Raw genomic sequence first — 26,856 nt, forward strand, 5'->3', positions numbered from 1 at the left:
AATAAAATTATGGTTATCACTGGAGAGGTATAAAATTATTTAATCTTTTCAGCAGCCTTGTAAAATAGATATTATCTGCCTTTCACAGAAGATGAAAATGAGATGAAAATGAGAAAATGTTATAAAGAACTTGTTTGAGGTCACAAAGATGGTGAATTTAGCATTGCTCAGGCTTTTTCCATTAGAGAAGGGTGCTTGGCGAGGTCTCAAGACTTTCTGATCCTACGGAGGTCCATAACTTTGACCAAAAACGTTTACCTATTTATACCTTAGAGAAATGTTTCTTGACCACATACTGCATGTCAGGCACCACATGTAGTAGTGAGCTAAGTCAACATGACACCTTCCTCCATGAAGTTCACAGTCTAATGATGAAGACAGTGATTAATCACTACTCAAAAAATATATTAACTACCATAGAATGACTGAGAAAAATTACATGGTGTTAGCCTGTGAGACACCTGATTTATTCTGAGAGCTCAGGAAGGCATCTCTGAGAAGATATCCTTTAAATAGAGGTCTGAAGGATGAGAAGGAACTAACTGGATAGGAAAGATGGTGGGAGTGGAGGATTCTATGCAGTGGAGTCAAGGTATGTAAAGACTCTGAGTCAGAAAGGAACATGATGAAATGGGAGCAACTAATGAAGATCACCATGGTCTAACTTAAATAATGCAAGAGTAGCACAAGATAGAGATAGAGAAGTATATAGGAGCTAGAACCTATAGGTGTTTTAGCTATTCTAAGAATTTTGTTCTTAATTATCAGAGCAAAATGAAGTCATTGAAGGATTTTGAATAGAGGAGTGACACAAGTAGATTTGCTTCATAAAAATCACTTTAAAAGTGATGTGGGGCATAGATCTGAGGTGAGGAGTTAGCAAGAGCAGAACATAAGGATATTATTGCTGTTGTTCAACTGAGAAATGTTGGTAGCATTACCTGGGCTGGCAGGTGTGTATGAGAAGCTTGTGTCAATGTTGGAAACATGATGGAAGTGGTTAATTTTGTCTACTTAATGGAAATACTTCCATTATTCATGCAAATCGCCTGATCATCTGAATATATTCTGATATATATAGGCTAAATCTGAGTTGCTTGCTAACAATAACTTTGATGTTGAAAGATAATTTATACATTATCTTTATTGACCTAGCTCTTAATAGAGGTGTTTATAATACAGTTTGACTCAGTCATAATTCTCTAAGCATCTAGTATGTTAGCACTCTATTAGCCCCTGCAGGACTTAAAAAGATAACTAAGATATTATCCTTGCCTTCAAAAGTAAATGACCTAGTAATCTAGACAAGATGAGAACAAAGTATAAAGACAAATGACTGCAGTGGCAGATATGCTAAAGTCAAGTTTTACTGAGTTTCTACAAAAGAAACCATCAAAATGTCTTTCATAGAGCCTTTACCATTTTGCATTCCCAACAGCAAAGAAGGACTTCCTGTTGCTTTAAATCCTTATCAGCATTTGGTGTTTTCAGTGTTCTGGATTTTGGCATGTAGTGGTGTCTCATTATTGTTTAATTTGCAGTTGTTTGATGACATATGATGTGATGCATCTTTTCATATGTTTATTTGCCATCTATGTTATCTTTTTCGGTGAGGTGTCTGTTAAGGTATTTGGCCCATTTTTTAATTAAGTTGTTTTCTTATTGAATTTGAAGAGTTTCATGAGTCCTTTATCAGATAGATCAGTCTGATATCAATATTTTCTCCCAGTCTCTGTCTTGTTTTCCTATTCTCTTGCTATTATCTTTTACAGAGTGGGAGGTTTTAATTTTAATGAAATGCCATTTCATTTTTTCAGTTATTTCTTTCATAGATCATGTTTTTGGTATTGTACTAAAAATATATCACTGTACCCAAGGTCATCTAGGTTTTTTCCTATCTTCTAGGAGTCTTATAGTTTTCCATTTTCCATTTAAATCTTGATCCATTTTGAGTCAATTTTTGTGAAGTTCTGTGTCTGTGTCTAGATTCATTTATTTCGCATGTGGATGTCCACTTGTTTCAGCATAATTTGTTGAAAGACTATCTTTGCTCCATTGTGTTGCTCCTGCTCCTTTGCCAAAACTCAGTTTCCTATATTTATGGGAATCTACATCTGGCTTCACAGTTCTGTTCCACTGATGATTTGTGTATTCCTTCACCAATATCATTGTGTCTTGATTACTATAGCTTTATTGTAAGTCTTGAAACTATTTACTTTTGTGACATCAACTCACATTATTTAACACTCATTATATGTTTACTGAAGATAAAGCAGACATTCACTGCTCTCCAGGGACAATGTTTAAGGTTCTAGCAAATCAGGAATCCCTTTTCTTTAAAATAATAGACTCAATAATTATTTTATAAAGAGAATGGATGATTCAAAGTAGAACAGTAATTCTGCGTATAAACATGGTGGTGGGAGATACAGAATATATGCAAAGAACTTTGAGTCATTCATTTTTATTGGAGCATAGAGTAAGTTAAAACGGTAGAAAGGGTGCCCTGTGACAGGACAGACTACTGGACAGCAGAAAGAAATTTTCAGTTGTCTGCATCTAACTTGAAGATTTAGAAAGAAATTTTGACTATTTCAATATTTTTTTTTGTTTGCATGACCCAGTATTTGATAACTTTTATGGTAAAACCTGGGGCCTGACAACAGCATTTTCCACATGGTTGAAAGTGGAGTTTACATTGATGGATCTATTGAGCATTTTATCAGGAAAAGAGCTTTCTTTGATAGGCAGTCATTTGGAATCTATTTTCCCTCATTTGGGAGTAGTTCCCAGGCCAAATCACCATTCTATTTATATCCATGACCTCCTTTCCAGTGCTGTATCAGCTGAGCGCTGTAGAGACATCCTTAAAAGAAGTAGTATTTGGGTCAGAAAATCAACCAAAATGAGTATAATTAGACATTTTTTTTAAATGAGGGATTTTTTGAAGTAGCTTTATCAGTAAATCCTTAGTTAAAGTTGTTTCCATTTGAACTGCTAAGCCATTATACACAATTGACTTGGATATATTTAACTGAACTCAAACTTTCTTTGGATCATTGAATACCCACTGTGCCAAATGACTCTTTGAGTTTTAGGTGTGTTGGCAGGGTGGGAGGGATGTCTGGGCTAGGAGTTGTAGTTTAAAGTTCCGATATATAAAGAAATCCCTGGAGAAGTTTACTGCCTATGGATAGGGTGGAAGACAAAGCAGGAGTATATGGAAATTGCTGGGGTACAAGAGTAGAAGTGCTTTTCTTTTCTTTCTTCCTTTCAAGAGCTCATTGGGTCTTTAAAAAAAGGTGTATATTTGGTTGAATGTTGTAGTGTTTTTAGCTCACATAATGTACCAGAAGTCTCCAAACTTTGGAAATCATAAAATATTCCTGAGAGCATGTGAAAATGCAGATAGCTGGGTATTACACCTATATTTTGATTTAGTAGATCTAGTTGTGACACCTCGGGGGATCTCATTTTTAACAGGTACTCTCTGGGTGATTTTTATGTAGGTGGTCCTGAGTTTTGCATTTAAAAATTTGACAATTCCAACCTATAATTGTAGAAATTAGACGCAATTTAAGCATTCAATAAAACTATTAAAGACCATCCTACTACTGTGCGAGGGTCCACAGATATAAAAAGTTAAATATCTAGGAGAGAGAGAATATAAACACACACACACACGCACGCACACATGCATACACACCCTCATAAACCAGCATGATACTGTGCTAGAGAGAGAAATTTATCCATTGGGTATGTGAATGCCAGTTACCCAGAAGTAGGGAAAGAAAACTTGAAAGTGAGGGCTCCATCTTGAGATAGCCTTTGTTTGTCTAGTTTGCAGTGTTTGGAATGTGCCCGAAAAACTGTGTACCCACTAAAGTAGAAATAATTCCTTCTCTTTGTGAAACATCTTTCAAAATAATGAGCATATCCATGATGTTTTCAAGGCTTCAAAAGAGTAAATAAACCTGGTTTCAACCCATCCTCTGAGTCAGGATCTCTGAGGATAATCAGGCTGTGACTTTAAAGCTATCCTGGGGAAAACAGCAGTCCACTGGTAGAAATGACAGGAGACTTTAGTGCACATGACCTTTTATTTTCCGGAGAGTGTGCAAAGAGTGTCTGTGGATGGAGACGCCTCTCTCTGAAGTGCCAGTCTGGTTAATGACTGTGCCAAATGAGGACTTTCAGTTCCTGTGCAACAAGGGGTAACAGGGATAGAGAGTTAGAAGTATTATGAGGTTACTCTAATGACTCATCACACCTTAGTTCTTCTTGCCAATGATGGTACAGGACCTTTGCAACATTAACTCTTTAATACATCAAGATTATTTCCAGAATATCAACCTTTAACATCATAAAATAGGACCCTATAATGAAGGTGCTTATATTTGATGACTATAAGATTATTTACAAAAACTAAAAAGGACAGCTTAATAATTTTGCTTTCTGTATATTGTATAAGAAAGGGATAAATACATGGAGGTGGATTCCCAATATAGTGTCTAAATGAATATGCTAAGGAGGTGTAGGCTGCTTCTTGACCCCCATGGGAGATAGAGGCTTTTCTTGCTCAGTTGCAGTTACTGTTCTGTCTAATCCCAGGAACTAGGATCATTGGTGCCCCCTCCTTTAGAGTTGGGTGGCAGTGGTGTGGCAATAGCCAGGTTATCCCATCCTGCCAGCCATCACCTATGAAGTCTCATTTTTGTCCTACACCTCTGGAACTGGTGAGTGACCTACTTTCAGGAGTAAAGCCCCCACCACCCTGGGATCATGACTTGAGCCAACAGCAGCCGCTTAACTGACTGAGCCACCCAGGCACCCCCAGGGTCTTCTTTTGAACAAACTCTTACTGTAGAAACAATGCTATTATTAAAGGATATGATGAGGTCAGATCTTCTGGACAAGTGTCATTTATTTCCATTCTAAGCGTAGGCTCAGGAATCCCTGCTCTATGTCCTTCATCTGCAGGAGCAAGACATCACCTGTCACTTCTTCTTCTTCAGACTACAGCCTCCCTGAATCTGACACAACTGCTATAATTGCTAAAGGGGAACTGTGGCCCAATTCCTATAAAACTACCTACTGTGTGAAGGGAAATCAGACTACTTTCTGCAGGACAGCCCATGGAGATACTCAAGTTATTTGGGTACTAGTGTGATTAACTTCTACCTTTGGAAATTGTTCTTGCTCAAGATTACTTGCCATCAGTTGTTGGACCTCTGCTTGGTCAACAGTGATGTGTATCTGCTGGCCTCTCTGATCTGTGGCTCACCTGCTCCTTCAGCTCTCTCATCCTCACGATATAGCTTTTATGGACATGGCCATCATTTTGTCTAAGCCAAGGAAATGATGTTAAAGACATTCATCTACATTTGTCTCTGTCAGAGCCTTCCCACCTGCTTCTAATGTAGCTACTTAAGGATCATATTTGAAGAAGATCATTGTATCTTCAAGAACCACAATCTCAATAACAATGAAAAGCTGGGTTCATGTGTAATGTCTGTGGCATGTTGCTTATATTCCAGGGGATAATTTCATGGCCTTAAGACCTCTGTTTGGCCACCACGACCTGAATTTTCATCACTGGCCCGGAGCCCTTTCACCCAACCTGCTGAGTATCTGGGTAAACAGGGACATTAACAGCAGAGAGCTGCTGACCCTGTTTGAGGTTAAGGGCAAAATGTAAGGGACCTCTAAATCTAGCCAAGTCCAAAGTTTTTCCTGCTCTTTGCTACTGGTAAGACTTCATGAAGGCCTGTGCCATGCTCTACCTTTTCTGGCCATCCTTTTGGATAATTTGTGTCCAGACCACCAGCAACCCCACTGTCTAGTTTCTAGGTGATGGAGAACTTCCCAATCACCTGTGGACTCAGGCTCCCTACCAACTACTAGAAAATTCTTGTCTGGCTCTTTTCAGTCATTCAGGAACCATACCTAATGTCAGATAGGTGATTGGGCTGGCATGTGTGGCTCCATGCTTTCAGCAAGGGTGATCTGATATCGGGTGATTGGCTGGTAAGTGTGGCTCCATGCTCTCAGCAAGGGTGAATATGGTATCCTTCCTGAGAATCATGTGTTTTTAGCCATAGCTAATGAGCCCATGAAGAATGTGTCATATTTCTTAGCCCCCCTTTGCCCACCTGATTGTGATGGCCTGACCAAGTGCTCTGTGAGATGCCAGGAGAGAAAAGACATGTTTCATTTGTAGGCTTCATCTGTCTACCTATACCTCATCCCAACACCTCTCTTCTCTTCTCTGTCTCTCTTTCTCACCCTTCTTCTCTCCTTCTTTATCTGTTTCTAATGACTTTAGGGATGAAAAACAGAAAGTAAACAATTAGACAGCAGACTCTAATTTGCTTCTCCTCTTGATGATATCTAGAGGGAGAGAGGGAAGTTGTCCAGTAAGATAGGCTGGTCAGAGCTTTCTGATCCTCTGTTTCTATGATCCCTCCCCAAGCTTTCTTTCACAAGTCCTAGAAAGTTCAAAAGAAGACAGACCCAGGACTGTGAGATTGAAGGACTAAGGTGGGTGTGAGTCCCATGGAACAGGAATTATTCATTACCCATTATATGCAGTGTTCTTTTAGGCTAAGCCTAGCCAGTACCACAACACACACACATTCCTGCCTCCTCACTGTGCCCAGATTTTCAAGAAAACATGTAGATATGTCTTGAGCATTAGCCTGAAGAGGAGGGTAAAGAATGTTACAGGAATGAAATTCTATTAGGAACTAAAATAAATTATTTTAAGTAATTACTTTAAAACTAAAGTAAATAAAAAGAACAAGTAAACAGCTCTAAGGAGTTTATCTACACCACCTTTATTGCTGGAATATTGTGAAGGTTTTTACTATAAAGGATTAAAAAGATAATATACCAAGATAGGTAAAATTTTACTATGATAAAAGCATCTATAATATGTGGAGCAACAGTTGTACATACTATTTTTAGCACATAAGCCTCCTCTTCTATATTGAGAAAAGGATGCGAAGACTATCTTTTCCATCTCCATGATTAGTTTAGCCATCTTTATATGTCATTCAAGAAGAGGTTGAAGATGCCAAAAATAAATAAGATGCACTATTTTTAGATGGTATCTGTTGTACTTAAGATTGTATTTTTTAAAAATATTGAGGCAGATGTAAAGGAATTCAGAACACACTCAACTTTTTGGACTGTTGTTTTGTTTCAGTATATTTACAATGTCCACTTGTTTAATTGGTTTAATTCAAGGAAACAACCTCAGGAGTAATTGTAATGGATATATAATGTTTTCACTTTCTCTGCTCCCTGTGAAGCAAAATCGACTAATGCTTTTGAAGGTAATCCACTAAAATTTGCATATATGCTTAATTCTGCTAAACTTGCACAGACCCAAATTAGATAAAAGGAAAGGGGAGAAGAATGGAACTTTTGCAGAAAGATATAATACTAAGGTGGTAGCATTTCTGTCAAGATTTTCATGTTAAGATACTGAATATATTTGTAAGGAATGAAAGAAACATGTATTACCTGTACTTTACAGACAGTTGGGTGTTTGGAAAATTTTAAGCTATTACTATTTGTTCATGTACTTACTAGTGCTACTCCCCCAGATATTTCTGGCTGGTGTCTGGGCACAAGAGCAGTTGAATTTTCCCATCCCCTTTATGTTAAGCATGGTCCTGTGATTTGCTTCAGTGAATGAATCTTAAGAAGCTTTATATGTCACACCTAGGTGAAAGCTGCAGGAGCTAGTGTACACTTTGTTAGAACCTCTCTTTCTTTGCCACAGCAATCAGCCCCAGGTGGGGAGGTTCTGGTAGCTTTGTTCCTAGAGTGAAGAGACATGGCACCGTATTTCTTCTGTCTTCCGATCCCTTAACCCACATGAATACATAGCATGAATCAAAAATAAGCCTTTGTTATTTTAGGACATGCAGATTTGGAAGTTATATTGTTATTGCAACATAATCTAGCCTAGCATAATGGAAATATCTTTTAGAATTTTTCTGTATGTTGAATATTTATTATTGTGAGAATTGCACATCTTGATATGGGCCATTATTTTTTGATGTCTGTTTCTTGCCTAGTTCTTGATCCTATTGTTTCTGAGCTTTAAACTGACTTCAACTAGTTAGAAACTAAATAGTATAAGAGCTTGCATGATAACATACAGATTTTAATGTGAATTTGTTCTTTTGTGTATACATTTATCTTCTACTTTATTAGATTTCCGTTATCCATTGGTAATCTATTGGCCCATCTTCTCCATACCACTACATTACACACTGCTAAAAGGGAAAGTGCAACATATAACTAAACCTGTCTTATGGTACAAATTCTAAAAAATGAGAGAAAGACAAATACCATATGATTTCACTCATATGTGGAATTTAAGAAACAAGTGAGCCAAGGGGAAAAAAAGACAAACCAAGAAATAGACTCTTAGCTACAGAGACTATACTGATGGTCATCAGAGGCGAGTTGGATGGGAGGATGGGTGAAGTAGGTGATAGAGATAAAGGAGTGCACCTGTTGTGATGAGCACCGGGTGATGTATGGAAGTGTTGAATCACTATTTTGTACACCTGAAACAGTATTACACTGTATGTTAACTGGCATTTATATAAAGCCTTTTTTTAAAAAAAAAGTGTTCAACTTAGTGATTTCACAAGTTAATACTTTATGCTGTGTTCACCACAGTGTTGCTACCATTTGTTCCGTTACATTAGTATTACAATAACACTGTGTTCCTTATACTCCTTTTATTCCCTTGACTTACTCATTCCATAAGTGGAGGCTTCTATCTCCTCGTCCCCTTTACCCATTTTTACCTACCACCTCCCCTCTGGCAACTAACAGTTTTCTGTATTTATATTTCAGCTTCTGCTTTTTGTTTGTTTATTCATATTTTTAAGATTCCACCTGTGAGTGGAAGCATATGATATTTGTCTTTCTCTGACTGACTTATATCACTTATCATAATACCCTCTAGGTCCATCCATGTGTCTCAAATGGTGCAATCTCATCTTTTTATGGCTCTATAATATTCTTAGATGTACATATCCCATATTTTAGACACTTGGGTTGCTTCGGTGTCATGACTATTGTAAATAATGCTGCACTAAACATAGAAGTGTATATATCTTCTCAAGTTAGTGTTTTCCTTTTGCTTTAATAAATACCCAATATGGAATTATTGGATCATTTGACATTTCTATTTTTAGTTTTTTGTTGTTTTTTTTTTTGAGGAACCTCCGTACTGTTTTCCACAGTGGCTGCACCAATTTATGTTCCCATCAACAGTGCATGAGGGCTCCTCTTTCTCCACATCCTCATCAATACTTGTTATTTCTTGTCTTTTTGATTTTGGCCATTCTGACAGGTGTAGGGTGATATCTCATTGTGGTTTTGATTTGGATTTCTCTGATGAATAGTGATGCTGAGCATCTTTTCATGTGTCTGTTGACCATCTGTATGTTTTCTTTGGAAAAGTGTTTGTTCTAGTCCTCTGTTTGTTTTTAATCAAATGATGATGATGATGATGACGATGATGATGATGATAATGATGATTATCATTATTATTTTAGTGTTGCGTTTTATGTTTTCTTTATGGTTTGTGGATATTAACCCTTTACTAGTTACATCATTTGCAAATTATCCAAAATCTACCACCTTTACTTTGGATAATTAGAGAACTTTCCTCTGAGAAGAAGTTGTGCCTAGTTTTATACCATGCCATATGCTTTGGAAATTTGAGGATTTTAACTTAAATACTTAAAATATTTAACAAAAGCAATGGCTATTCAGAATGGATGCTGACAATAACATTAGAATAGGGTCTGAAAAGACTCTGCCAGTGCCTGTTAACTCTTTAATTGTAAGATTATGGAGGGTTTCTGCACATTAATTTCTCACCTCTCAAATATAACCAATATTGAAAATTTGAAAGAGACAAGACAGTGGCTTTGTAAAAGGTCATTATTTGAAAATTGTTCAGGCAAAATACTGGTAATTCTTTTTTTGTAGAGGATAATTATTCTGTATTCCAGTTGTTCCCAATTTCAATGATCATCTATGGCGATAGCATTGACAAACAGCCCCGGAGTGAGATGTTAGTATTTGACTATGGCTGTTTGCAAACTCTGCTGTGATTACACTCAGTTGTCTAATTGCTTAATTTATTGATGTTTTGCTGACATGTTTTCAGCAACATTTGTGATTGCACATAACTAATCATTTCTCTTCTGGCTCATTATCATATGTTTGCATTTGATTTGTCTGATGGCTGCAGGTGGAAACAATAGGTGATGCGTACTGTGTTGCTGCAGGACTCCATAGGAAAAGCCTCTGCCACGCTAAGCCCATTGCTCTGATGGCCCTCAAGATGATGGAACTTTCAGAAGAGGTGCTGACACCCGATGGAAGACCAATTCAGGTAACTTTTCTACAATTTGGTTTGAGTAGTAGCATACCTTTAACTGAAGGGGCAAGAAATTCCCTTCTGAGTTCTACTTATGTAACTTACACTTTTAGACAAGTAGGGTGCTCAAGAAGGATGAGAAGGATGAGGGGTTAACTAGAGATAACTCATAGATCTGGGAAAAGAGCAAATGGAGTAAGGTCCAAAATGGAAAAAGGTGTGTGAAAGGCTCATCACCATGGAGAAAAGAAAGAGCTAAAGGATTAGACCAAGGAAAAACTTGTCAGTGACCAACTTAACACTACTAAGCAAGAACAGTAGTGACAATCAGAGTCGCAGAGATAATCCATAAAAGCATAAAACAAGGAGGCAAGAAAATGGAGGATTTGAACAACTTCCTTTGGGTAGGTGTTCTTTATGAAACCTCAGCACTCAGGGTTAATTCTGCATTTTTTTTAATGTGACAGAGCTTGAAGGTTGGAGTCCAGTAACTGAGGAAATTTTAAAATGTTAGAAAATTACCTCCTGGTATATTGTACTTTTTTGGTACTAATGGCTCTCCACAATCTAAGATCTATCTCTAAAAACTGATGAGGTCATCTACCTCTAATCTTGCCAGGATACAGTGGATCCCAGGAGTATTGTCACTGTGAACTCTTTTAAACCAGAAGTTGTGTATTTGGAGAAGTAACATGAATGTAAAGCAGCCCTTTTATAACAGCTCATCAACTTTAAATTAAAAAAAAAAAAGAAAGCCTCAAAATGTAGTACATTCCTAATTCTGGAGTTATGGCAAATTAGATTTTCTGAATGTCCTTTCTGACTAAAATTATTAAAATGCATGTTAAAATTTAAAAAAAAAATTTAACACTATTAACATTTTAAACCTATTAAGCACATCACTGAACTAATAGGAAAGAAAAAACATGCCAGTTACATGTGTAGACTAAGTGGAGAATTTAAATTAAGTTCTCTGTCATGAGCAGTGGTAACAGGAAACTAGGAAACACTACTTCTTTCTGGAGGATGTCAACTTCAATCCCATCTTCAAAGAATTTCTGCAGGTAAAGCACTTTGAGAATGAATGGCTAATACTAAAAAACAAAACCCCTTGTCCTCTGCCCAGCCCCCCCAAAACCCCAAGGCCACCCATTCACACAAGAAGTCAAAGTATTATGGATGAGAACCAAGGATAGTATTAGATAAGAAAAACAATGTGGTGTTTTCAGATACTAAATTTCAATTGGAATAAAAATGACAATGTTTTATATAGTTAAAGAAATAAAGAAGCAGCTTAAAAATATGAGGCAGGAATAGTATATTTGAAAAGAACCTGAGAACTCCTAAGCTGGCAACATAATACTTTGGAAAGAAAATGGTCAGTGGATGAGTTTAAAAGCAAATTAGACACAGCTGAAGGAAAAATTAGTACACTGAAAGTTAGAACTGAAGAAATAACCCATAATTAGGTCCAGAGACTTGAACATGTGGCAATATGAATAAGATAATATAAAATATAAAATATAAAATATGTGGGAAGTATTTAAGACAGAGTAGGAAAATGTGTATTCAGTTGGGTTTCCAAACATAGGTAATGCAAAAAGGGGAATTTTTTTCTGGAACAAATAAAATACATGAATCAGTTCTCACACAATAATCTTAAGGGATTCTATGAAGGTAAATCATAGGAATTCAGAACTAAACATGTCTTAATAATGCTGTAGTGCATTAGAGAAAAGGAGGACTGGCTAAATGATAAAGGTGACACTGATAAGTGGGGAAAGGATGAGCTGTTGAAGAAAAGGTTGGGGACCACTGGTTATCCACATAGACAATAATATTAAAACTGGATCTCTACTTCATGAATCTGCACATAAAGTAATTCCAGGTGGGTTAAATGTAAAGGGCCATACTCTCAAACTATAAATCTGTAATTTGAAGTTTATAAGTTAGTGGAAGGAACAGTTTTTTGTTTTTTTGTAAACCAGTGAAGTCAACAATTATCAAATCATAAGGGAAAATATATGTAAATTTTACTAAAGTTAAAACCTTCCTGTTTATCAAATAGCACCTAAAAATAAAAGATAACCACAGACTGGAAGGATTTTTCTTACAACACATTTAACCATTAAAAGTATCTCTGGTTAACCTCATGTATAAATACATACTGCTAGCACCATATCCCAGCATTCCCATCTCCTAGTTTGGCACAAAGTGGAAAGTCTGACAGCGCCATTGTTAGCAAGGATCTGGAGCAGCAGGTAATCACCTACAGCTGGTGGGAGTGTAAATGGTACAGTGTCCTTGGCATTAACAACTAAGTTTACTTTGCCTTGCCTACAACTCAGCAATCCCTTGCCTGGATCTTTGCCTAGGAAGTATATGTACAGGTGTAGCAACAGTCACAAGAGTATTCACAGCAACACTTTGATAAGAGCCTCACTCCGTAAATAAATAAAATAACCATCTGATGGAATAGATTAACTGTGATATGTTTATACCTTGGTATACTGTATGGTTGGGAAAATGAATGACTTTAGCTATTGACATCAACATGTCAAAACTTAATATTGAGCAAAAGAAGCAAGTAATAGAATGTTGTAGTATTCTGTTTCATTAAGTTTCAAGACTGGAAAAAATATGTGATCTAGAAATATCTGCATTGATGGAAAAAGTATAAAGGAAAGAAAGGGAATGGTTGATACAAATTCAAGATGGTGCTTAACTCCAAGGGAAAGGAAGAAGATGATGGGAAGGGGGAGGATGCAGTAGGGAAAGTGCAGGCATGGTTAGAGCACTCATTTACCACTACTCTTTTATGTGCATATATACATTTATATTTGGCAATTTTAAAATGTAGAAAGAGAAAGAGTTTTCTCACCACTACTATCAGTAGTGAAAACAGGAAAGGATGGGGCATTAAAAAAATAGTTTAAGTCCCCTCAGGACATAATTATCAAGTTATTCAAGTACGTGAATGACAGACACTTCTACCACTGCCAGGGAAAACAAACCAAAGGGACACTGCCTCAGATCTGCTTCAGACTACAAATACACACAGTCCAGATTGAATTCATATCAGTTCTCAAATTTTCAAGACTACTAGCTGGGCAGTCTTATCATTTGGGATTGTTTTTCTATGTTGGATTTTCTTTTATCAGAGATAGAATGCTTGTATTGATTCAGCCTTGTCAAAGCAAACTTAAATTACCATAAAACAAAACCAGGGAATTGTGTTTTACAGTGTGCTCATCCATATTTTCATTTGTGGGATATAACATTATTCTGTCTTATGAATCAGTCTTTTTAAATCAGAAGAGGAAATGTCTATAAAGATTTAATAAGAATGCAGAGAGAGAATTCAAAATCATAAAACCACCTTAATAATTTTAGCTTCATTACTAATTCATATTATTTTCATGGTTTGGGATTGTTTTTGGCATATTAATTTGACTTTGAATTGGCTTCTAACTTGGTGCCATGGGAACATTTCTAAGCTTATTGAAAGAATCTTTTATTAAAAATGCTTGGGCATGCAGTAGGGTTATGTGATCAGCTGACTGTTTACTTCAAACTCTGTAAGTTTTAGGATGTTAAAATTTAAGCTATTGGAGCTACAATAATTATTCAAAAGAAAACTCCCCAAACCTCTCATATTTTGAAAAGGAAATTGATAATATTTATATGACTTTATAAACCTTCCAGGTACCCCTCATCATAGGAAATAGGAACATGAATTATAAATTATAATTGCTTGCAAACGATTGGTAATGTCCTTGAATCACTAACTATAAAATTGAGTTAATTTTTAAAATTGTAAAAGTAACAAAAGAATATATAGCATGTCATTTATTTAGTTTATAATGCTCAAGCATTTGTTTTTATGAATAATGAAACTCAGAGGCTAGTTATAGACTGCATCTACGAAGCATATACAAACATGGTCTATTTTTGTAACAAATCTGAAAAATCAGCCAAAGTGACTTTAATTAAGACTGCTTTTAAAAATAATGATTAGAATTTTTAATACTTTTTCAATACGATGAAAAAGCCTACTGGCTGACTGGCTGAATTTATAGTAATGTCAGCATTATTCTTATTCCATTTTTTTTTTTTTTTTTTTGCCTCAGAGGAAATCTGATTTTCTTACATCTTAGACACTTGAAGAAAAGTAATATCAAATTTATGTTCTTCCCCCTTTGTTTGAGCTAGCTGTATTGTGATTTCACTAGAAAATTGTATGAATCCATGCTGTACTTTAACCTCATGACCCTAATCTTAACCAAAGTATTTTGAATAGGTTTTAATGCTGAATGGCTAACTTTTACTAACAATTTAACCACTCTGATGAAAATAACAAAATGTTTATTACTACCTATGCTTTATTTCTTGAAAATAAAAATGTTGATAGGGAAGGAGAAGCTGTGGACTGATTAGAGAATGTGATTAAATCTATATTGGAAAGACAAGTAGCATTTTCACGACTTAAGGTTTTTAAAGAAGATTGAGTTAGTGTGTCCAAATATCTAAGTTTTAATTCGGGACTCCAGTTCTGAAAAAATATTTTCATTGAAAATTATCACACAGGCACACAAGTTCAAATTAGTTTCATCAATTTAGAGAACAGTACGTTTCATATAATGAGGCAATTATACAGAGATGGTGAAAGAGAGTTTAAAAAAAAAAGCTATGTATCATCATGTTGTAATACTAATGTGCTTAGCAATCTTAATTGCAAATCAGGGAAACACTGAATCTTTTCTAACTGCCTAGTCCAAAGGCAGAAATATTAACATATAATTTACATATACTTATAATTTGCATGTAATACATTACATTGTGGCTCTTTTAAGCTTCAACTTAGTGTCCTAATGAGCTTACAGGATTTTTCTTGAGATTATGATATAATTATTCTCCAATTAATTTTTAAATACCTTTTGTTATTTATAAAGGAAATCTGATGTTGTTACTTTAATATTTGGAGGGATTTGTTCTCTGCAAGTATTGCGGTATTAAATTAACGCCATGAGATTACAGCCCAAGATTATATTTAGAAAAAAGAAAAACTAATTGATAATTGTTTGTGGATAAAATTCTAATTGGTACTTTTACCCCGAAGTATGTATACTTACCTGAGATGTTCTACCTCTGGAATATAAGCCTACAGAAAAAAACCTATGGGGGTCAGAAAAAACTACTTAGGCATTGTATGTACTCACTGTTAAGATGCTGAGCCCAGCTATTCTCACATCCATGTTTATCCACAGTTGAAGTTACTTTTAATCTTTTAGGTACTATAAATAGTCATAATTTTAGTAAATTATTGTTTTATTATAGAAATAACATATAAAATTACTATAATATTACTGGTGAAATTTATGGCTAAATATATTCTCTAATAGATCTGTTCTGTATAGTGAATTTTTGGTACTAGGAAAGTGTTTCTGTTTTTAAAGAATATGTTTAAAGTATTTTTTTCACTGAGAGTTTACCAGTACATGGGATGATAGTAGAGTCTCTTCTGTGGTTTGCTTCTGTTTAATTATGAGTGTGAGTCTATATATTCTGTTCAGATATTCTAACTCACTAATACTCCCCTTAACTGTTTATGAAAATCATCCATTCAGCCCATCCTGATACTTAATATGATAGCAATTTATAGTTGTTTAAGTTTCCATTCATCCAACAAAAAATTTCATGCTGTTTTTATTTATTTCTTTGACTATATCAGCTGTAATTAACTTTAAATCTATTGCTTGATATATCTCTTCTCTGGAGGCCTGTCGTCTATTACATTATCTGACCTTTCACTTAATTTTTAGTCATGTTACCTCTGTGTGCCTAATTATTGTTATTTTTTGTTTGAGTGCTAGAGATTGTGTATAAAAAATTATAGAAATAATTTCTTTCCAATATGGAAATATTTTTTAAAGATTTTAAAATTTTATTTATTGATGAGAGACACACAAAGAGAGGCAGAGACACAGGCAGAGGGACAAGGAGGCTCCCTGCAGGGAGCCTGATGCAGGACTCGATCCCAGGACCCCAGGATCACGCCCTGAGTCAAAGGCAGACACTCAGCCCCTGAGTCACCCAGGCATCCCTCCAAAAGGGAAATTCTGTGTTCTGGTAAGAGGAATTCTAACAATCAGGGATCAAATGATTTAATGCTAGGATTCATTTTCTATGGGGGCCAGTTTACTTCTGATTTGTCTTCTGTTTTTGGTATCACCCTTACACCTGTGGTGTTGGCTGTCAACGTCTCATCTCAACATATGGAGGGTTTGCTAAGTTTTCCCCCTGGCAATCCCTGGACTTTGGATTTTGTCTCCATGGTTCTATAAGTAGTTAGAGTACCAAAAGTCCTGCTCGGTTCCTTAACCCTTCTGGTTGGAAGATGCCTGTAGTGGATAAGCACCCTTGGATTTAGTGCTCACTTCTCCTTGACATTCATTTTCCTCCCTAGCTTGGTGTAATATTTTTTCATTGTCTTGTGGGCTGACCTGCAGAAGGGTGTTCAAGTTATATAATCTGCTCTTACTAGAAATAGAAGTTCAAAGTCGTGTACATTTCTATGAGTTTTATTTCACTAATAATGATTCATCCTTACTAATCTACATTTGTGCCTATTTTCAACCCAAGTCACAGATGACATTATCTTTAAATAGAAAAGACAAAAACATCTAACTGTATTTAAACTAGCTACTGAAGAATAACAATAAATAAACATCTATTGAAGCACTTAACGGTGTGCCAGACAGCACTGATCCAGGTCCTTGCCATGTAATAATAGCTTTTCTGAGTCTCACAAATCTAGGAGGACCATATTACTATTATTTCCATTTTACAGTTGAAGAAAGGAATAAAAAAATTAATTAACCAGCACTCCTAATTACCGCACTCTATAGATTTGTTAAATAGAATTGTAGTAAATAAATTTCATATTGTCAAATTTTTCTTACTGCTTGAGTATTCCATTATCTAATAAATGAGACTTTTCATGGCTCTAGTCAAGAAAATGTAAGCTTATATTAGATGTCTTCTTTAAGAGAATGGGTATAAATAATGTGTTTTAGAGATATTCCATCCAAAATGATTAATTTTTTAAATTATAAAGAGAGAGCTCAGTTCAGTGATGTATGTGGGAGGGGAATGGCTGTGATTCCATCATTATTTCAAAAATGAGAATCCCCAGCCAGATTGATTGGGTGCATCCACTAGCCATTTTATTGCATCGTTTTGTTTTTGTTTTCTGTTTATTTTCCCTTTGTTTATTGTGGATTGTAATGCAGAAGATACATATTTCAAAATGTCATATTTACATTTTTTCATGGGATAGTCTTTGAATTTAAAGGTTGTGTCTTATATTCTAATTAATTATTTTTATGTATTACTCAAGAAATTTGTTTTAATTATAGAATTGCTCTCCTGGCATGATGCCGAAGTACTGAGCTGTAATAGAGCACACTTCCTGCCTTCCAATCTTTCTATAAAATGTTGGCATAATGATTTAATAGACATTATTATTTATGCAATGTGTATGTCAATGATACAGAATTCCCTTGCTAGTTAATTTTAGCTTGTTTCTCTAATCTTGATTGATTCTAATATAATTAGACTGTTGGTCACCTTTTCAATCTGTGGAAAGAGATAGTTTATTAGACACACACTTTTGAAAATGCTGGTCTTATCGAAGAGTTTTGTTATAATTTTTGTCAAACAGATTTTCCAAGCAGTGCTTTTGTGAAAGTATTTGCGTATTTTTGCTACACGAAAAAAAAAATAGCAGTAAGTTTGTGAAAGGGAAAACAAAACCCAGCAATGAAGGGAAAGCTAAACTGATTTGCATGAAACTGTGCATTAAAACACAAAATTGCTTAGCTTGATTTCATGGACCAGTCCTCCCGCTTGCACATTTTTAGAAGAGAAATGCATTCTTTACTGGAGATAGTTAAATGTTTTATAAAGCTACTCTGTTAAATGATATCACTATGGGGTGAACATTCAATAAGTTATAATCTGTTTCATTTCCTTCAGACTGTCTGCAGAGAGGGTCCTTCCCTGGAGTATTTGTGCAGCGTCCTAAGAGGAGGCTAAAAATTACATTCGTAAAGGCGTTCGTTTTTATTTGATTCTTGTGTGGTATGCTTTAGAAGTGTGAAGCCTTCAAGTAGTTAGGTGGCTTATGTATCTGAGTTTTATGTAAAGAATAAGAATCTGTCTACCACGTTTTACCCCTAAAAAGACGTTAGGATGTGATTTTGCCTACCCATTTTGGGGGTAGGTTAGCCCATCGTATTTTAGAATATGGTCTCTTTCACTGGCATTAACAAGAGAGGTTTTATCTTTTACTGCCAGTTTAACTTACTCTCTTTAAGAGCTAATTGGGACATGTATATATGCCAACACCGGCAGCTCAAATCTTATAATACCAAAAATGATGTGAAAATCGAAAGATGGAATAATATAGAAGAGAGAGAGTAATGTGCTCTCTGCATGCTAACCTTACTATTAGGATTTATGTTTCTGGTTTCTTATGCTGTCTTGAAATCTAATATCTAGCTCCAAATCAAAATCTAAAAATTATTTCAGAGTAACTTTATTAGTTTTCCAAAACTACAAAAGGTAAAATGACCTGTGAAAACTGACACGCAGAAGAGAATCAAAATCACCTACAATTTATTTATGTATTTATTTTTAATATATTTTTTTATTGGAGTTCCATTTGCCAACATATAGCATAACACTCAGTGCTCATCCCATTAAGTGCCCCACTCAGTGCCCGTCACCTACAGTTTACCAACAAACCATAACCACATATTAAATTTTGTTGTATAGCCTTAAAGGCTTTTTTCCCCCGTGACTATACAAACACATAGAAATAGAGTATACAGACTCAAAAAGTAGATTCTTTTAAAATTGAATGGACTTCATTCTGTAAAGTTAGGCGACACTGTGCCATAGAGATACCTCCATCCTAAATACACAGCAGAGACTTACTAAGTCCTAGGAAACATCTCTCATTGTTCTTAACTCACTTTGATTTTGCATTTTCCTGTTCTGACAGTTGAATTTTCAAGTCATTGAAAGGCAACTCTTTAATCACCTGAGCTGCAAATGTGGTCGGAAGAATTCGGTGTCACCAGTGCATTTAAAAATCTGTTACACTTTGTGTTGATGGCATGTCAGGCATAGGGTAATTGTCTGGGTCACCACTATAATATTCCTTATTTGGTTTCCTAGCAACTCTTGCCTTTTTCTAATGGCTGACTTGATTTCTGCACATTTGTAATGCTTCCCACTGCATCAGAAATTGTCACCTTGTGTATAAATGTTACAACATCAAATTTATACATAGATTCAATTCTAAGAAATTATTCTTCTTTATCATTTGCCATTAATGTACTCATTCAAAGGTTAATCCAACCATTAAAAAATAGATTTAGTAAAACCTGATTAATTCAGATTGCACTCTGGGGAAATATGGTGATTTTGACAACGTCCAAAATACTTGCAAATAGTTCCTAGCAGAGGCCTGGCCCTAGCAGGAGGCCTGGTAAAATTGAAGAAACAGACTAATTTTGATGGTCAGATGACCAGGTAATCAGCAGGTTGGTAGGAATGTAGGCCTGGACTCGGCTCTGAAGCTTTTGGGCTGAAAGGCTTTTTCTTTGGAAGTGTGCAGTTTGCTGATTCTGCATGATCCTGGCTGGAGCATTTTACTCACGTGTTCAACAACTGTTGAGTACTTACATTTTTTAGACAACTGGTTTGGCACTGGGGATATAAGGACAATAGAAATGGATATGGCCCTGGCCCTCCTAGAAATTACAATCTCATAGAACCAGCACCTGTAAACGAATGACTTTGTTATCGAGTGGAAATAGATACATGGATTTTTCTCAGTACTGTTTCCATCCTGAGTGAGAAATTTTTGTTAGGTTTTTTAAGACATTTGGCAAAGACCTTAAGTTCTTCTTAGAATATTCAAGATATTGTTGCTATCCATTTGGACCTAAATTATTTTGGTGTCTTGGTAGATTTTGTATGTATCTAGGGAAGTGGAGTGGAAAGACTATGAAAACCAACGATGTGCTGGTAGCTGGGTTGATAGATTATGTATCATCTCATTCAGTCTACACAATAATCCTAGGAGGGGCACAGATATAGTTTTTATATATTTTAAAGATGAAGTAAAATGTCAGGGGCTAAAGAATATGTGTAAGATCATGGAAAAAATAATATATATAGTACATCTTCCATATGTCACTTTGTGCCAAGTGCATTATATAAGTTATCCCTTTTCATCTTGCCCACCCCTAAAACCCTGCAAAGTAAAATTAATCTTATCATTTACTTCTTTAATATTATTTTATATTTAAATAATTTGAGATTTAGAAGTTTATGTAATTTGGCCAAGATTATGCAGCTGGTCAATTTCCGAACTAAATTTGAACATGGACCTGTCTGCTTGGGGAAAAAAGAAATCTTTGAACTTCTGTTATACAAGCTGGCCAGTACCTCACCAGAATGCCCAGACTACAGTTCTGTGACCTGAACATTTAGAAAGAGTTGCCTCTCATCATGCACTTACTATGTGCCTGGCATTATGCTAAGTTAGAGTGTGTGCATGCTCGCTCTGTCATCTGTCTATACAAACATATGTGTAATTCACACATATGCATGTATGTTATAAGCATGTCTTCCTATTTGTGAAATATACAGGTATTGAATATTATCATCTAAGCCCTACAATAATCATGGACCATGAATAAATGCCATCCTTATTTACAAAGGAGAAAACCAAGACTCAGAGAGGTTAAGGGTCTTAGTGTCAAAAAGAGTAAACAGGTAAATAAGAGTAGATTCTGAGTTGGAATTTAAATCTGCTTGGCTTCAAAGTCCATGATCTTTAACCATTTCCCTACACTGCCTCAACAATAAAATGAGAATGTATGACTTCTAATCTTACAATTAATCTAATAATTTTAATCTCCTTTGAAAAAGCTACTTTTCTGTCTTTCTTAAGAAATGTTCAGATGTAGTAGCAGTGCAATGACTTGCAGGCCTTCTAATTTGAGGCAAACTCTATTGACTATAACTGTCCATGAAGATGTTGAAATAAAAAGGATAATTTTGTCTGCATTTAATATAGGGAGCCAAAATTGGTCGTTTTATAAAATTTCAGAATCTCTGAAGGAAAAATTAAGTTGGGCGTAATATTGAAATATAAACTTCTGTAATAATAGCTTCATATGAAAAATAGAAGATGAGATCTCTGGTTTGTGGCAATATAATAATCCCAAACCAGGAAAACAGGGATTTAAAACCTGGCAGAGAATCCAAAAGAAATATTGTTCTTCAGGATGTAGCATTTTCCAGATGGTATCAGTTGACTCTTTTGTATATTAAGTTATCCAAGATTACTTTTATATTTACAATAACCATAGCACTGATGGGAAGTAGGAAAATGTAGTAAAATGGTTTGATCACTCAGCCAGCAAGCATTTACTGAATTTCTCTCATGTACAAAACTACATAATTGAGTTGCAGACTGAGCTGCAGGAGTGCCAAATACTAATCTGCTTTTTTCTTGGCTCTCATTAAGTAAAAATTCTGTCTACACAATACCACAACATCTGGTCACTTAAATCCATTCAGTCAAAAATGCAATCAGCCTCCCAGATTTTCAGACTCTAGGATTCCATTCAACTTGTTTGCTCTAATTATTAGTTTATCTGAAAGTGATGTCAAGTAGTCACTAGCCTGAATGTAGATGTTTGAGTGAGCTTGGCAGGCACCTTCCCAAGGAAAGGTACAGACATGGAAGAGAGAAAATGCAAGTTCTGCTTTTCTTGGGGCCTCAGTCCAGGGCCTGCACAGATCTGTGTGCTGTTCGAAGAGTCTTCCTTGTGAATTTGTTTTCTCCTTCTCTAGGCCGCTCTACCCTCCTCTTGGGCCCTCCTGCTCCCTTTCTCTGCCCATTTCATAGAAGTACTTGTCATGCTCCCATGGGCTACCTTTGAATTACTCATACAAAATAATATCGTTATGGCTAACTCACATAAAAACTTTTGATACTGATCCGTTTAGGAGAAGGGGCTTTTTCTGCCTTTAACCTTGAAGTTCTATATTTATTTAAATTTCCCAAATGTGTGTGTGAATTACTTATGTATTATTAGTCTTTAGTATCAGTAGGAGTTATATAGGCAGTGCTGTCATGGATTGTTTTTCTTCCCTTCCTTATAGGTATCTGTAACTTTAAAAAACATAAATATAGTTTAAAAGTGAAGTAAGCACAAAGTTTCACCTGTGTATTCAATTCATAAGGAGTAATCAGCAGATGATGCCTAAAACTGAACAGGGTAAACAAGTATTTTTGGCTAAAAATTAGTAGGGACATCAAATCTTTTTGGCAAAATTGTGCACTAAAGCATTTGGCCAGGAAAATGAGGGTTGGTAGAAATACTGGTCATAAAAGAAAACTGTGCTGGCAGAAATTAATCTAAGCAAATATCTGATTACCAAATCACAAATCATCGTAAATTTTAAATGGGAAAGAATTGATGCCAATTAAAATATTTTCAGAGGAATACAACTAGAAATGTAAAATATATAAAATGTAAAATAGAATCAATTTAATTGTGTTATATAGAGAATAGCTTAAGAAATTAAATTTCTTAATGACAGTTCAGAAAGTATTCATGATAAACTTCAGCATTGGTGAATTTCTTCATTCAATTATTATATTCCAAATGCCTCAAACTATAAGTGTTTTATTAGTCATAGGAATTGTTTGATGTTCTAGACATCTATGCTCAATAAATTGAATTAAATTTTTCCAAGTGGGGAAAGGAGAAAGTACAGAATTTGGTTGTTATGATATTGATAGCTATCTTATTTTTGCTTGTATGTGTATAGTTTCTTCTCTCTGATCCTTTGCTGTACAAGTAAATATAACTTTATAGTTTGCAATTTTTTTTACCACATCATTTACCTGGTATACTAGTAGCTGCACTGACTTCTGGTGTTTGTATGAAATTATAGTGATCTCCATTTCTTTTATTTTATCTTCTCAAATTCCTTTTTTTTCTAAATTTGCATATTCAAAATCACATCTTTTGAAAAATGTTAAATGTATGCCAGCTCATATTTCACTATTGCCACTAAAGGCAGAAATCAGCAATTGTGCTATCAAAAATATATTGAAACAAAGTAGAACTCTTCATCATGCCCATACTGAGAATATTTACTATGGGGTCTGTACGCTATGCATCCTGTGCTATACTAAAATTACTTTACCTGGCAGCTATGCTATTATAGCAAGCTATAGCCAAACATTATTGCCTAGAAATTTTCTTTTCCTTTTCTTTCTTTTTAACTCTAATTTGTGAAAATGCAGATTATCTTACAATTAAAAAGGCATACCCAAGGAAGCAAGAGTCATACCATATTTTTTAAATACACACACTATCTAGAGTCTAAGTACAGCATGTTGCCCATAAACAACAATGGCAAAGCTTCCTTTCAAGGTGGGTGCTTCATGAATTATTTATGACTTCAAGTATTTGCTCCAAAATGACTAATCCTTCTTTTAATTTGGAAAAGTTAGGAGTGCATTAAGTAGATTAGTTTTTTGATTTGCAAAATTTTCTAAGGTGAACATGTTTCTCTGTAGCTCTGTGGCCTTCTTTGGATGGCCAATGAATGCCAGATTCTACAGCCAAATTATTTGTCTTGAAGACTCCAGATGTTTTCTGATTTGCTGCTGTTGTCTGGTAAAGACATATGACTATTGATTTAATTTCAGTATTTGGCTTTACTAGAGATATGACTTTCCTTGTTTTTTTTTTTTTTCTTTCTTAGAGACTAGTTCAGCTAGAACTAACCAGAAAAAATTTACAAAAGGATAATTATAGAGGAGCTTAGGAAATTCAGTTGTGAATAATTAATAATTGATAATTGTTAAGATTTTTAAAATTGAAAAATCTGGAGGATAATTCTTTCATTCCACATGCAATGAAACAGGTATAAAAAAATTAGGAAACTAGTTAGAAGTGGAATCTCAACATTTGAGATTTACCAAGAAAGCTAATGAAGAAAAAGGGCCAGACAGAAGCAGGAAAAATAATTTTGCACTTTTTGGGGTTTTTTTTCTCAGCAGCTGCTTATTGTGATAGAAGAAATATCAGTTGGAGTCTTTTTGAGGTTGTTATATAAAAGAAGTCGAAAACATTGCACAAGCTGTGTCAGGAAGTCCAGTTATTTTGACCTCTTGAGTGTCATTTCTATTAACAGAATATTGCTATTTTTACTGTTTCATTTAATTCTTGTAAAAAACTATTTTTCCCAGTTCCTGAGCCTTCCTTCTGTGAGAGACTCTCATTATGATTTTGGGGACAACTATTCCAGTAGAACTTGGCCAAAGTTGACAAGTAGATTTCTTCTTTTGACCTTCAGCTTTTCCTACGGTTAGGTTGCGTCAGTTGTTAGTTTGCAAAGGGGAGAATACCAGTACATGAGTGCCCTTCTGAATAACTCTTGCCTCTTCCTTGTCATCTCGAACAACATAATTGTTTTTGAAAATAATAGAATGTTGTGATGTGTCTTCAGGTATGAACATTTTTCATATTTCTTATATTTGTTGTAATCTTCAAATATATCAAAGAGGGATGCCTGGGTGGCTCAGTGTTTGAGCATCTACCTTTGGCTCAGGTCATGATCCTGGAATCCCAGGATCCAATCCAACATCGGGCTTCCTGCAAGGAGCCTGCTTCTCCCTCTGCCTATGTCTCTGCCTCTCTCTGTGTTTCTCATGAATAAATAAATAAAACCTTTAATAAAAAGCCACAAGAAATATATCAAAGAAATTGATAACAGAAAAATTATTTTTAGATACTTTGCCTAAGTATCAAGTTATAAATACTATGAACTTATCATAAGAAGCTATTCTAAGGAAAAATTATGACCATTTAAGAAATTATGCCCATATGAATGATAATTCTACATTACCTATTGTTAAAACCCACTTCAGGATTCACACATAGCCTCAGGATTCATCAGAGCCTCCAACTGCTCCAACTCCTGATGCTCTGCCCCTGTCACCAACTCTTGTTCTTCTGCCATTTTGTATTCTCCCATTTCCACAGATCACCACAACCTCTAAGCCTTATCCATTCATAGGTTTTCAGCCTGTAATCTGTCTTCTGGCTGTTCACCTTCTGTGTTAGTTTGCTATGGCTGCCATAACAAACTACCAGAAATTGGGTGTCTTAAAACACCAGAAGTTTGTTGTCTCACACTTCTGAAGCTCAAAATCTGAGATCAAGGTATTGGCATGGCCAAGAAGTCCTTTTGAAGACATGAGGAAAGGGTCTGTCTATAGTTCTTCGGCTTGCGACAATATAACTTCAAGTCTTCACATAGTGTTTGCCGTGCTTGTGTGTCTGTCTGTGTCCAAATTTCTTCTTTTTATCAGGGCATCAATCTTATTGGATCAGAGGACCCTACCCTACTCCAGTCTGACCTCATTTTAACCAGTTCCATGCACAGTGACTCTATTTTCCTACATTATATTACATTCTGAGTTACTGGAGATGAGAATTTCCACATATGAATTTGGTGAGACACAATCCAACCCATAAACATCTTACCTAGCCAGGATCCCATTGTCTCATTTCCAACTCAACACTGTTCCTAACAGCCCTCTAGGTTTACTCTTCTTTATCCCACATCACCCTGGATTACCAACATAGACCATTCTGGGTCTGGAATTAATGAGCATTATTGGAGAAAATGACACAATCATGGTAATTAAATATCCATTACAAATGCATACCTTTAAATGCATCTGGTCCCTAAGTTCTCAGGGATGTCATTTTACTATCCCTTCATGGTGACTCTTGCTCATATTTTTCACTCTTTAAGTAGGTTTTTTCTCTTACCCTTGCTACTTTGATTCTCAGCAGACTCTTGCTTTGCCAATTGAGTGAAATGTTGGAAGATATCAATATGGATGAATTGATCTGTTCTCCCACACTGCTTTCCAACATTGTCCTTTCTTCATCTCTCCTCCTCACCTGGTCCCCATGTGTCAACACAATTTCTTCTATTATTAACCTAAAATTTTCATGTTGAAAGCTCTCCTCTCTAACTGTGCTTCTCTGTGACTGAACAACAGCAAAGCCATTCTGTTGGCTCTTCAGTGCCTGTAAAATAAGAACTGAGTCCTCATCAGTAACTTCAATCTGTCCCCCAGCCATCTTCTCAGACCTCTATCCAGCTAAAGAAATAACATCTCACCACTGTATTATGGCATTAAATATACCAGGCTAACTTCTATCCTATACAATCCTGCTTGCTTCTTTACAGGAGTCATCCTATTACTGTGATGTTTCCTTTGTTTGTTTTCCTAGTCTCTCTATCCTTCCTGGTCC

At 35.5% G+C, this 26,856-nt stretch overlaps 1 protein-coding gene across 4 annotated transcripts in view; it reads left to right on the forward strand.

The window, feature by feature from the left end:
* The window catches only part of GUCY1A2 (guanylate cyclase 1 soluble subunit alpha 2), a 429,807-nt gene that overhangs the window by 210,107 nt on the left and 192,844 nt on the right, over positions 1-26,856 (forward strand). For all 4 annotated transcript variants that reach the window (XR_004815602.2, XM_035715874.2, XM_025465669.3 and 1 more), the window contains one exon: positions 10,292-10,435. Coding sequence is in view for 3 of the 4 variants with exons in the window: in XM_035715874.2 (XP_035571767.1) it covers positions 10,292-10,435 (144 nt within the window). In the remaining variant the exon portion in view is untranslated. The remainder of the gene's footprint in view (positions 1-10,291; positions 10,436-26,856) is intronic.

The sequence above is a fragment of the Canis lupus genome, chromosome 5 (assembly GCF_003254725.2).
Source record: "Canis lupus dingo isolate Sandy chromosome 5, ASM325472v2, whole genome shotgun sequence".
NCBI lineage: Eukaryota > Metazoa > Chordata > Mammalia > Carnivora > Canidae > Canis > Canis lupus.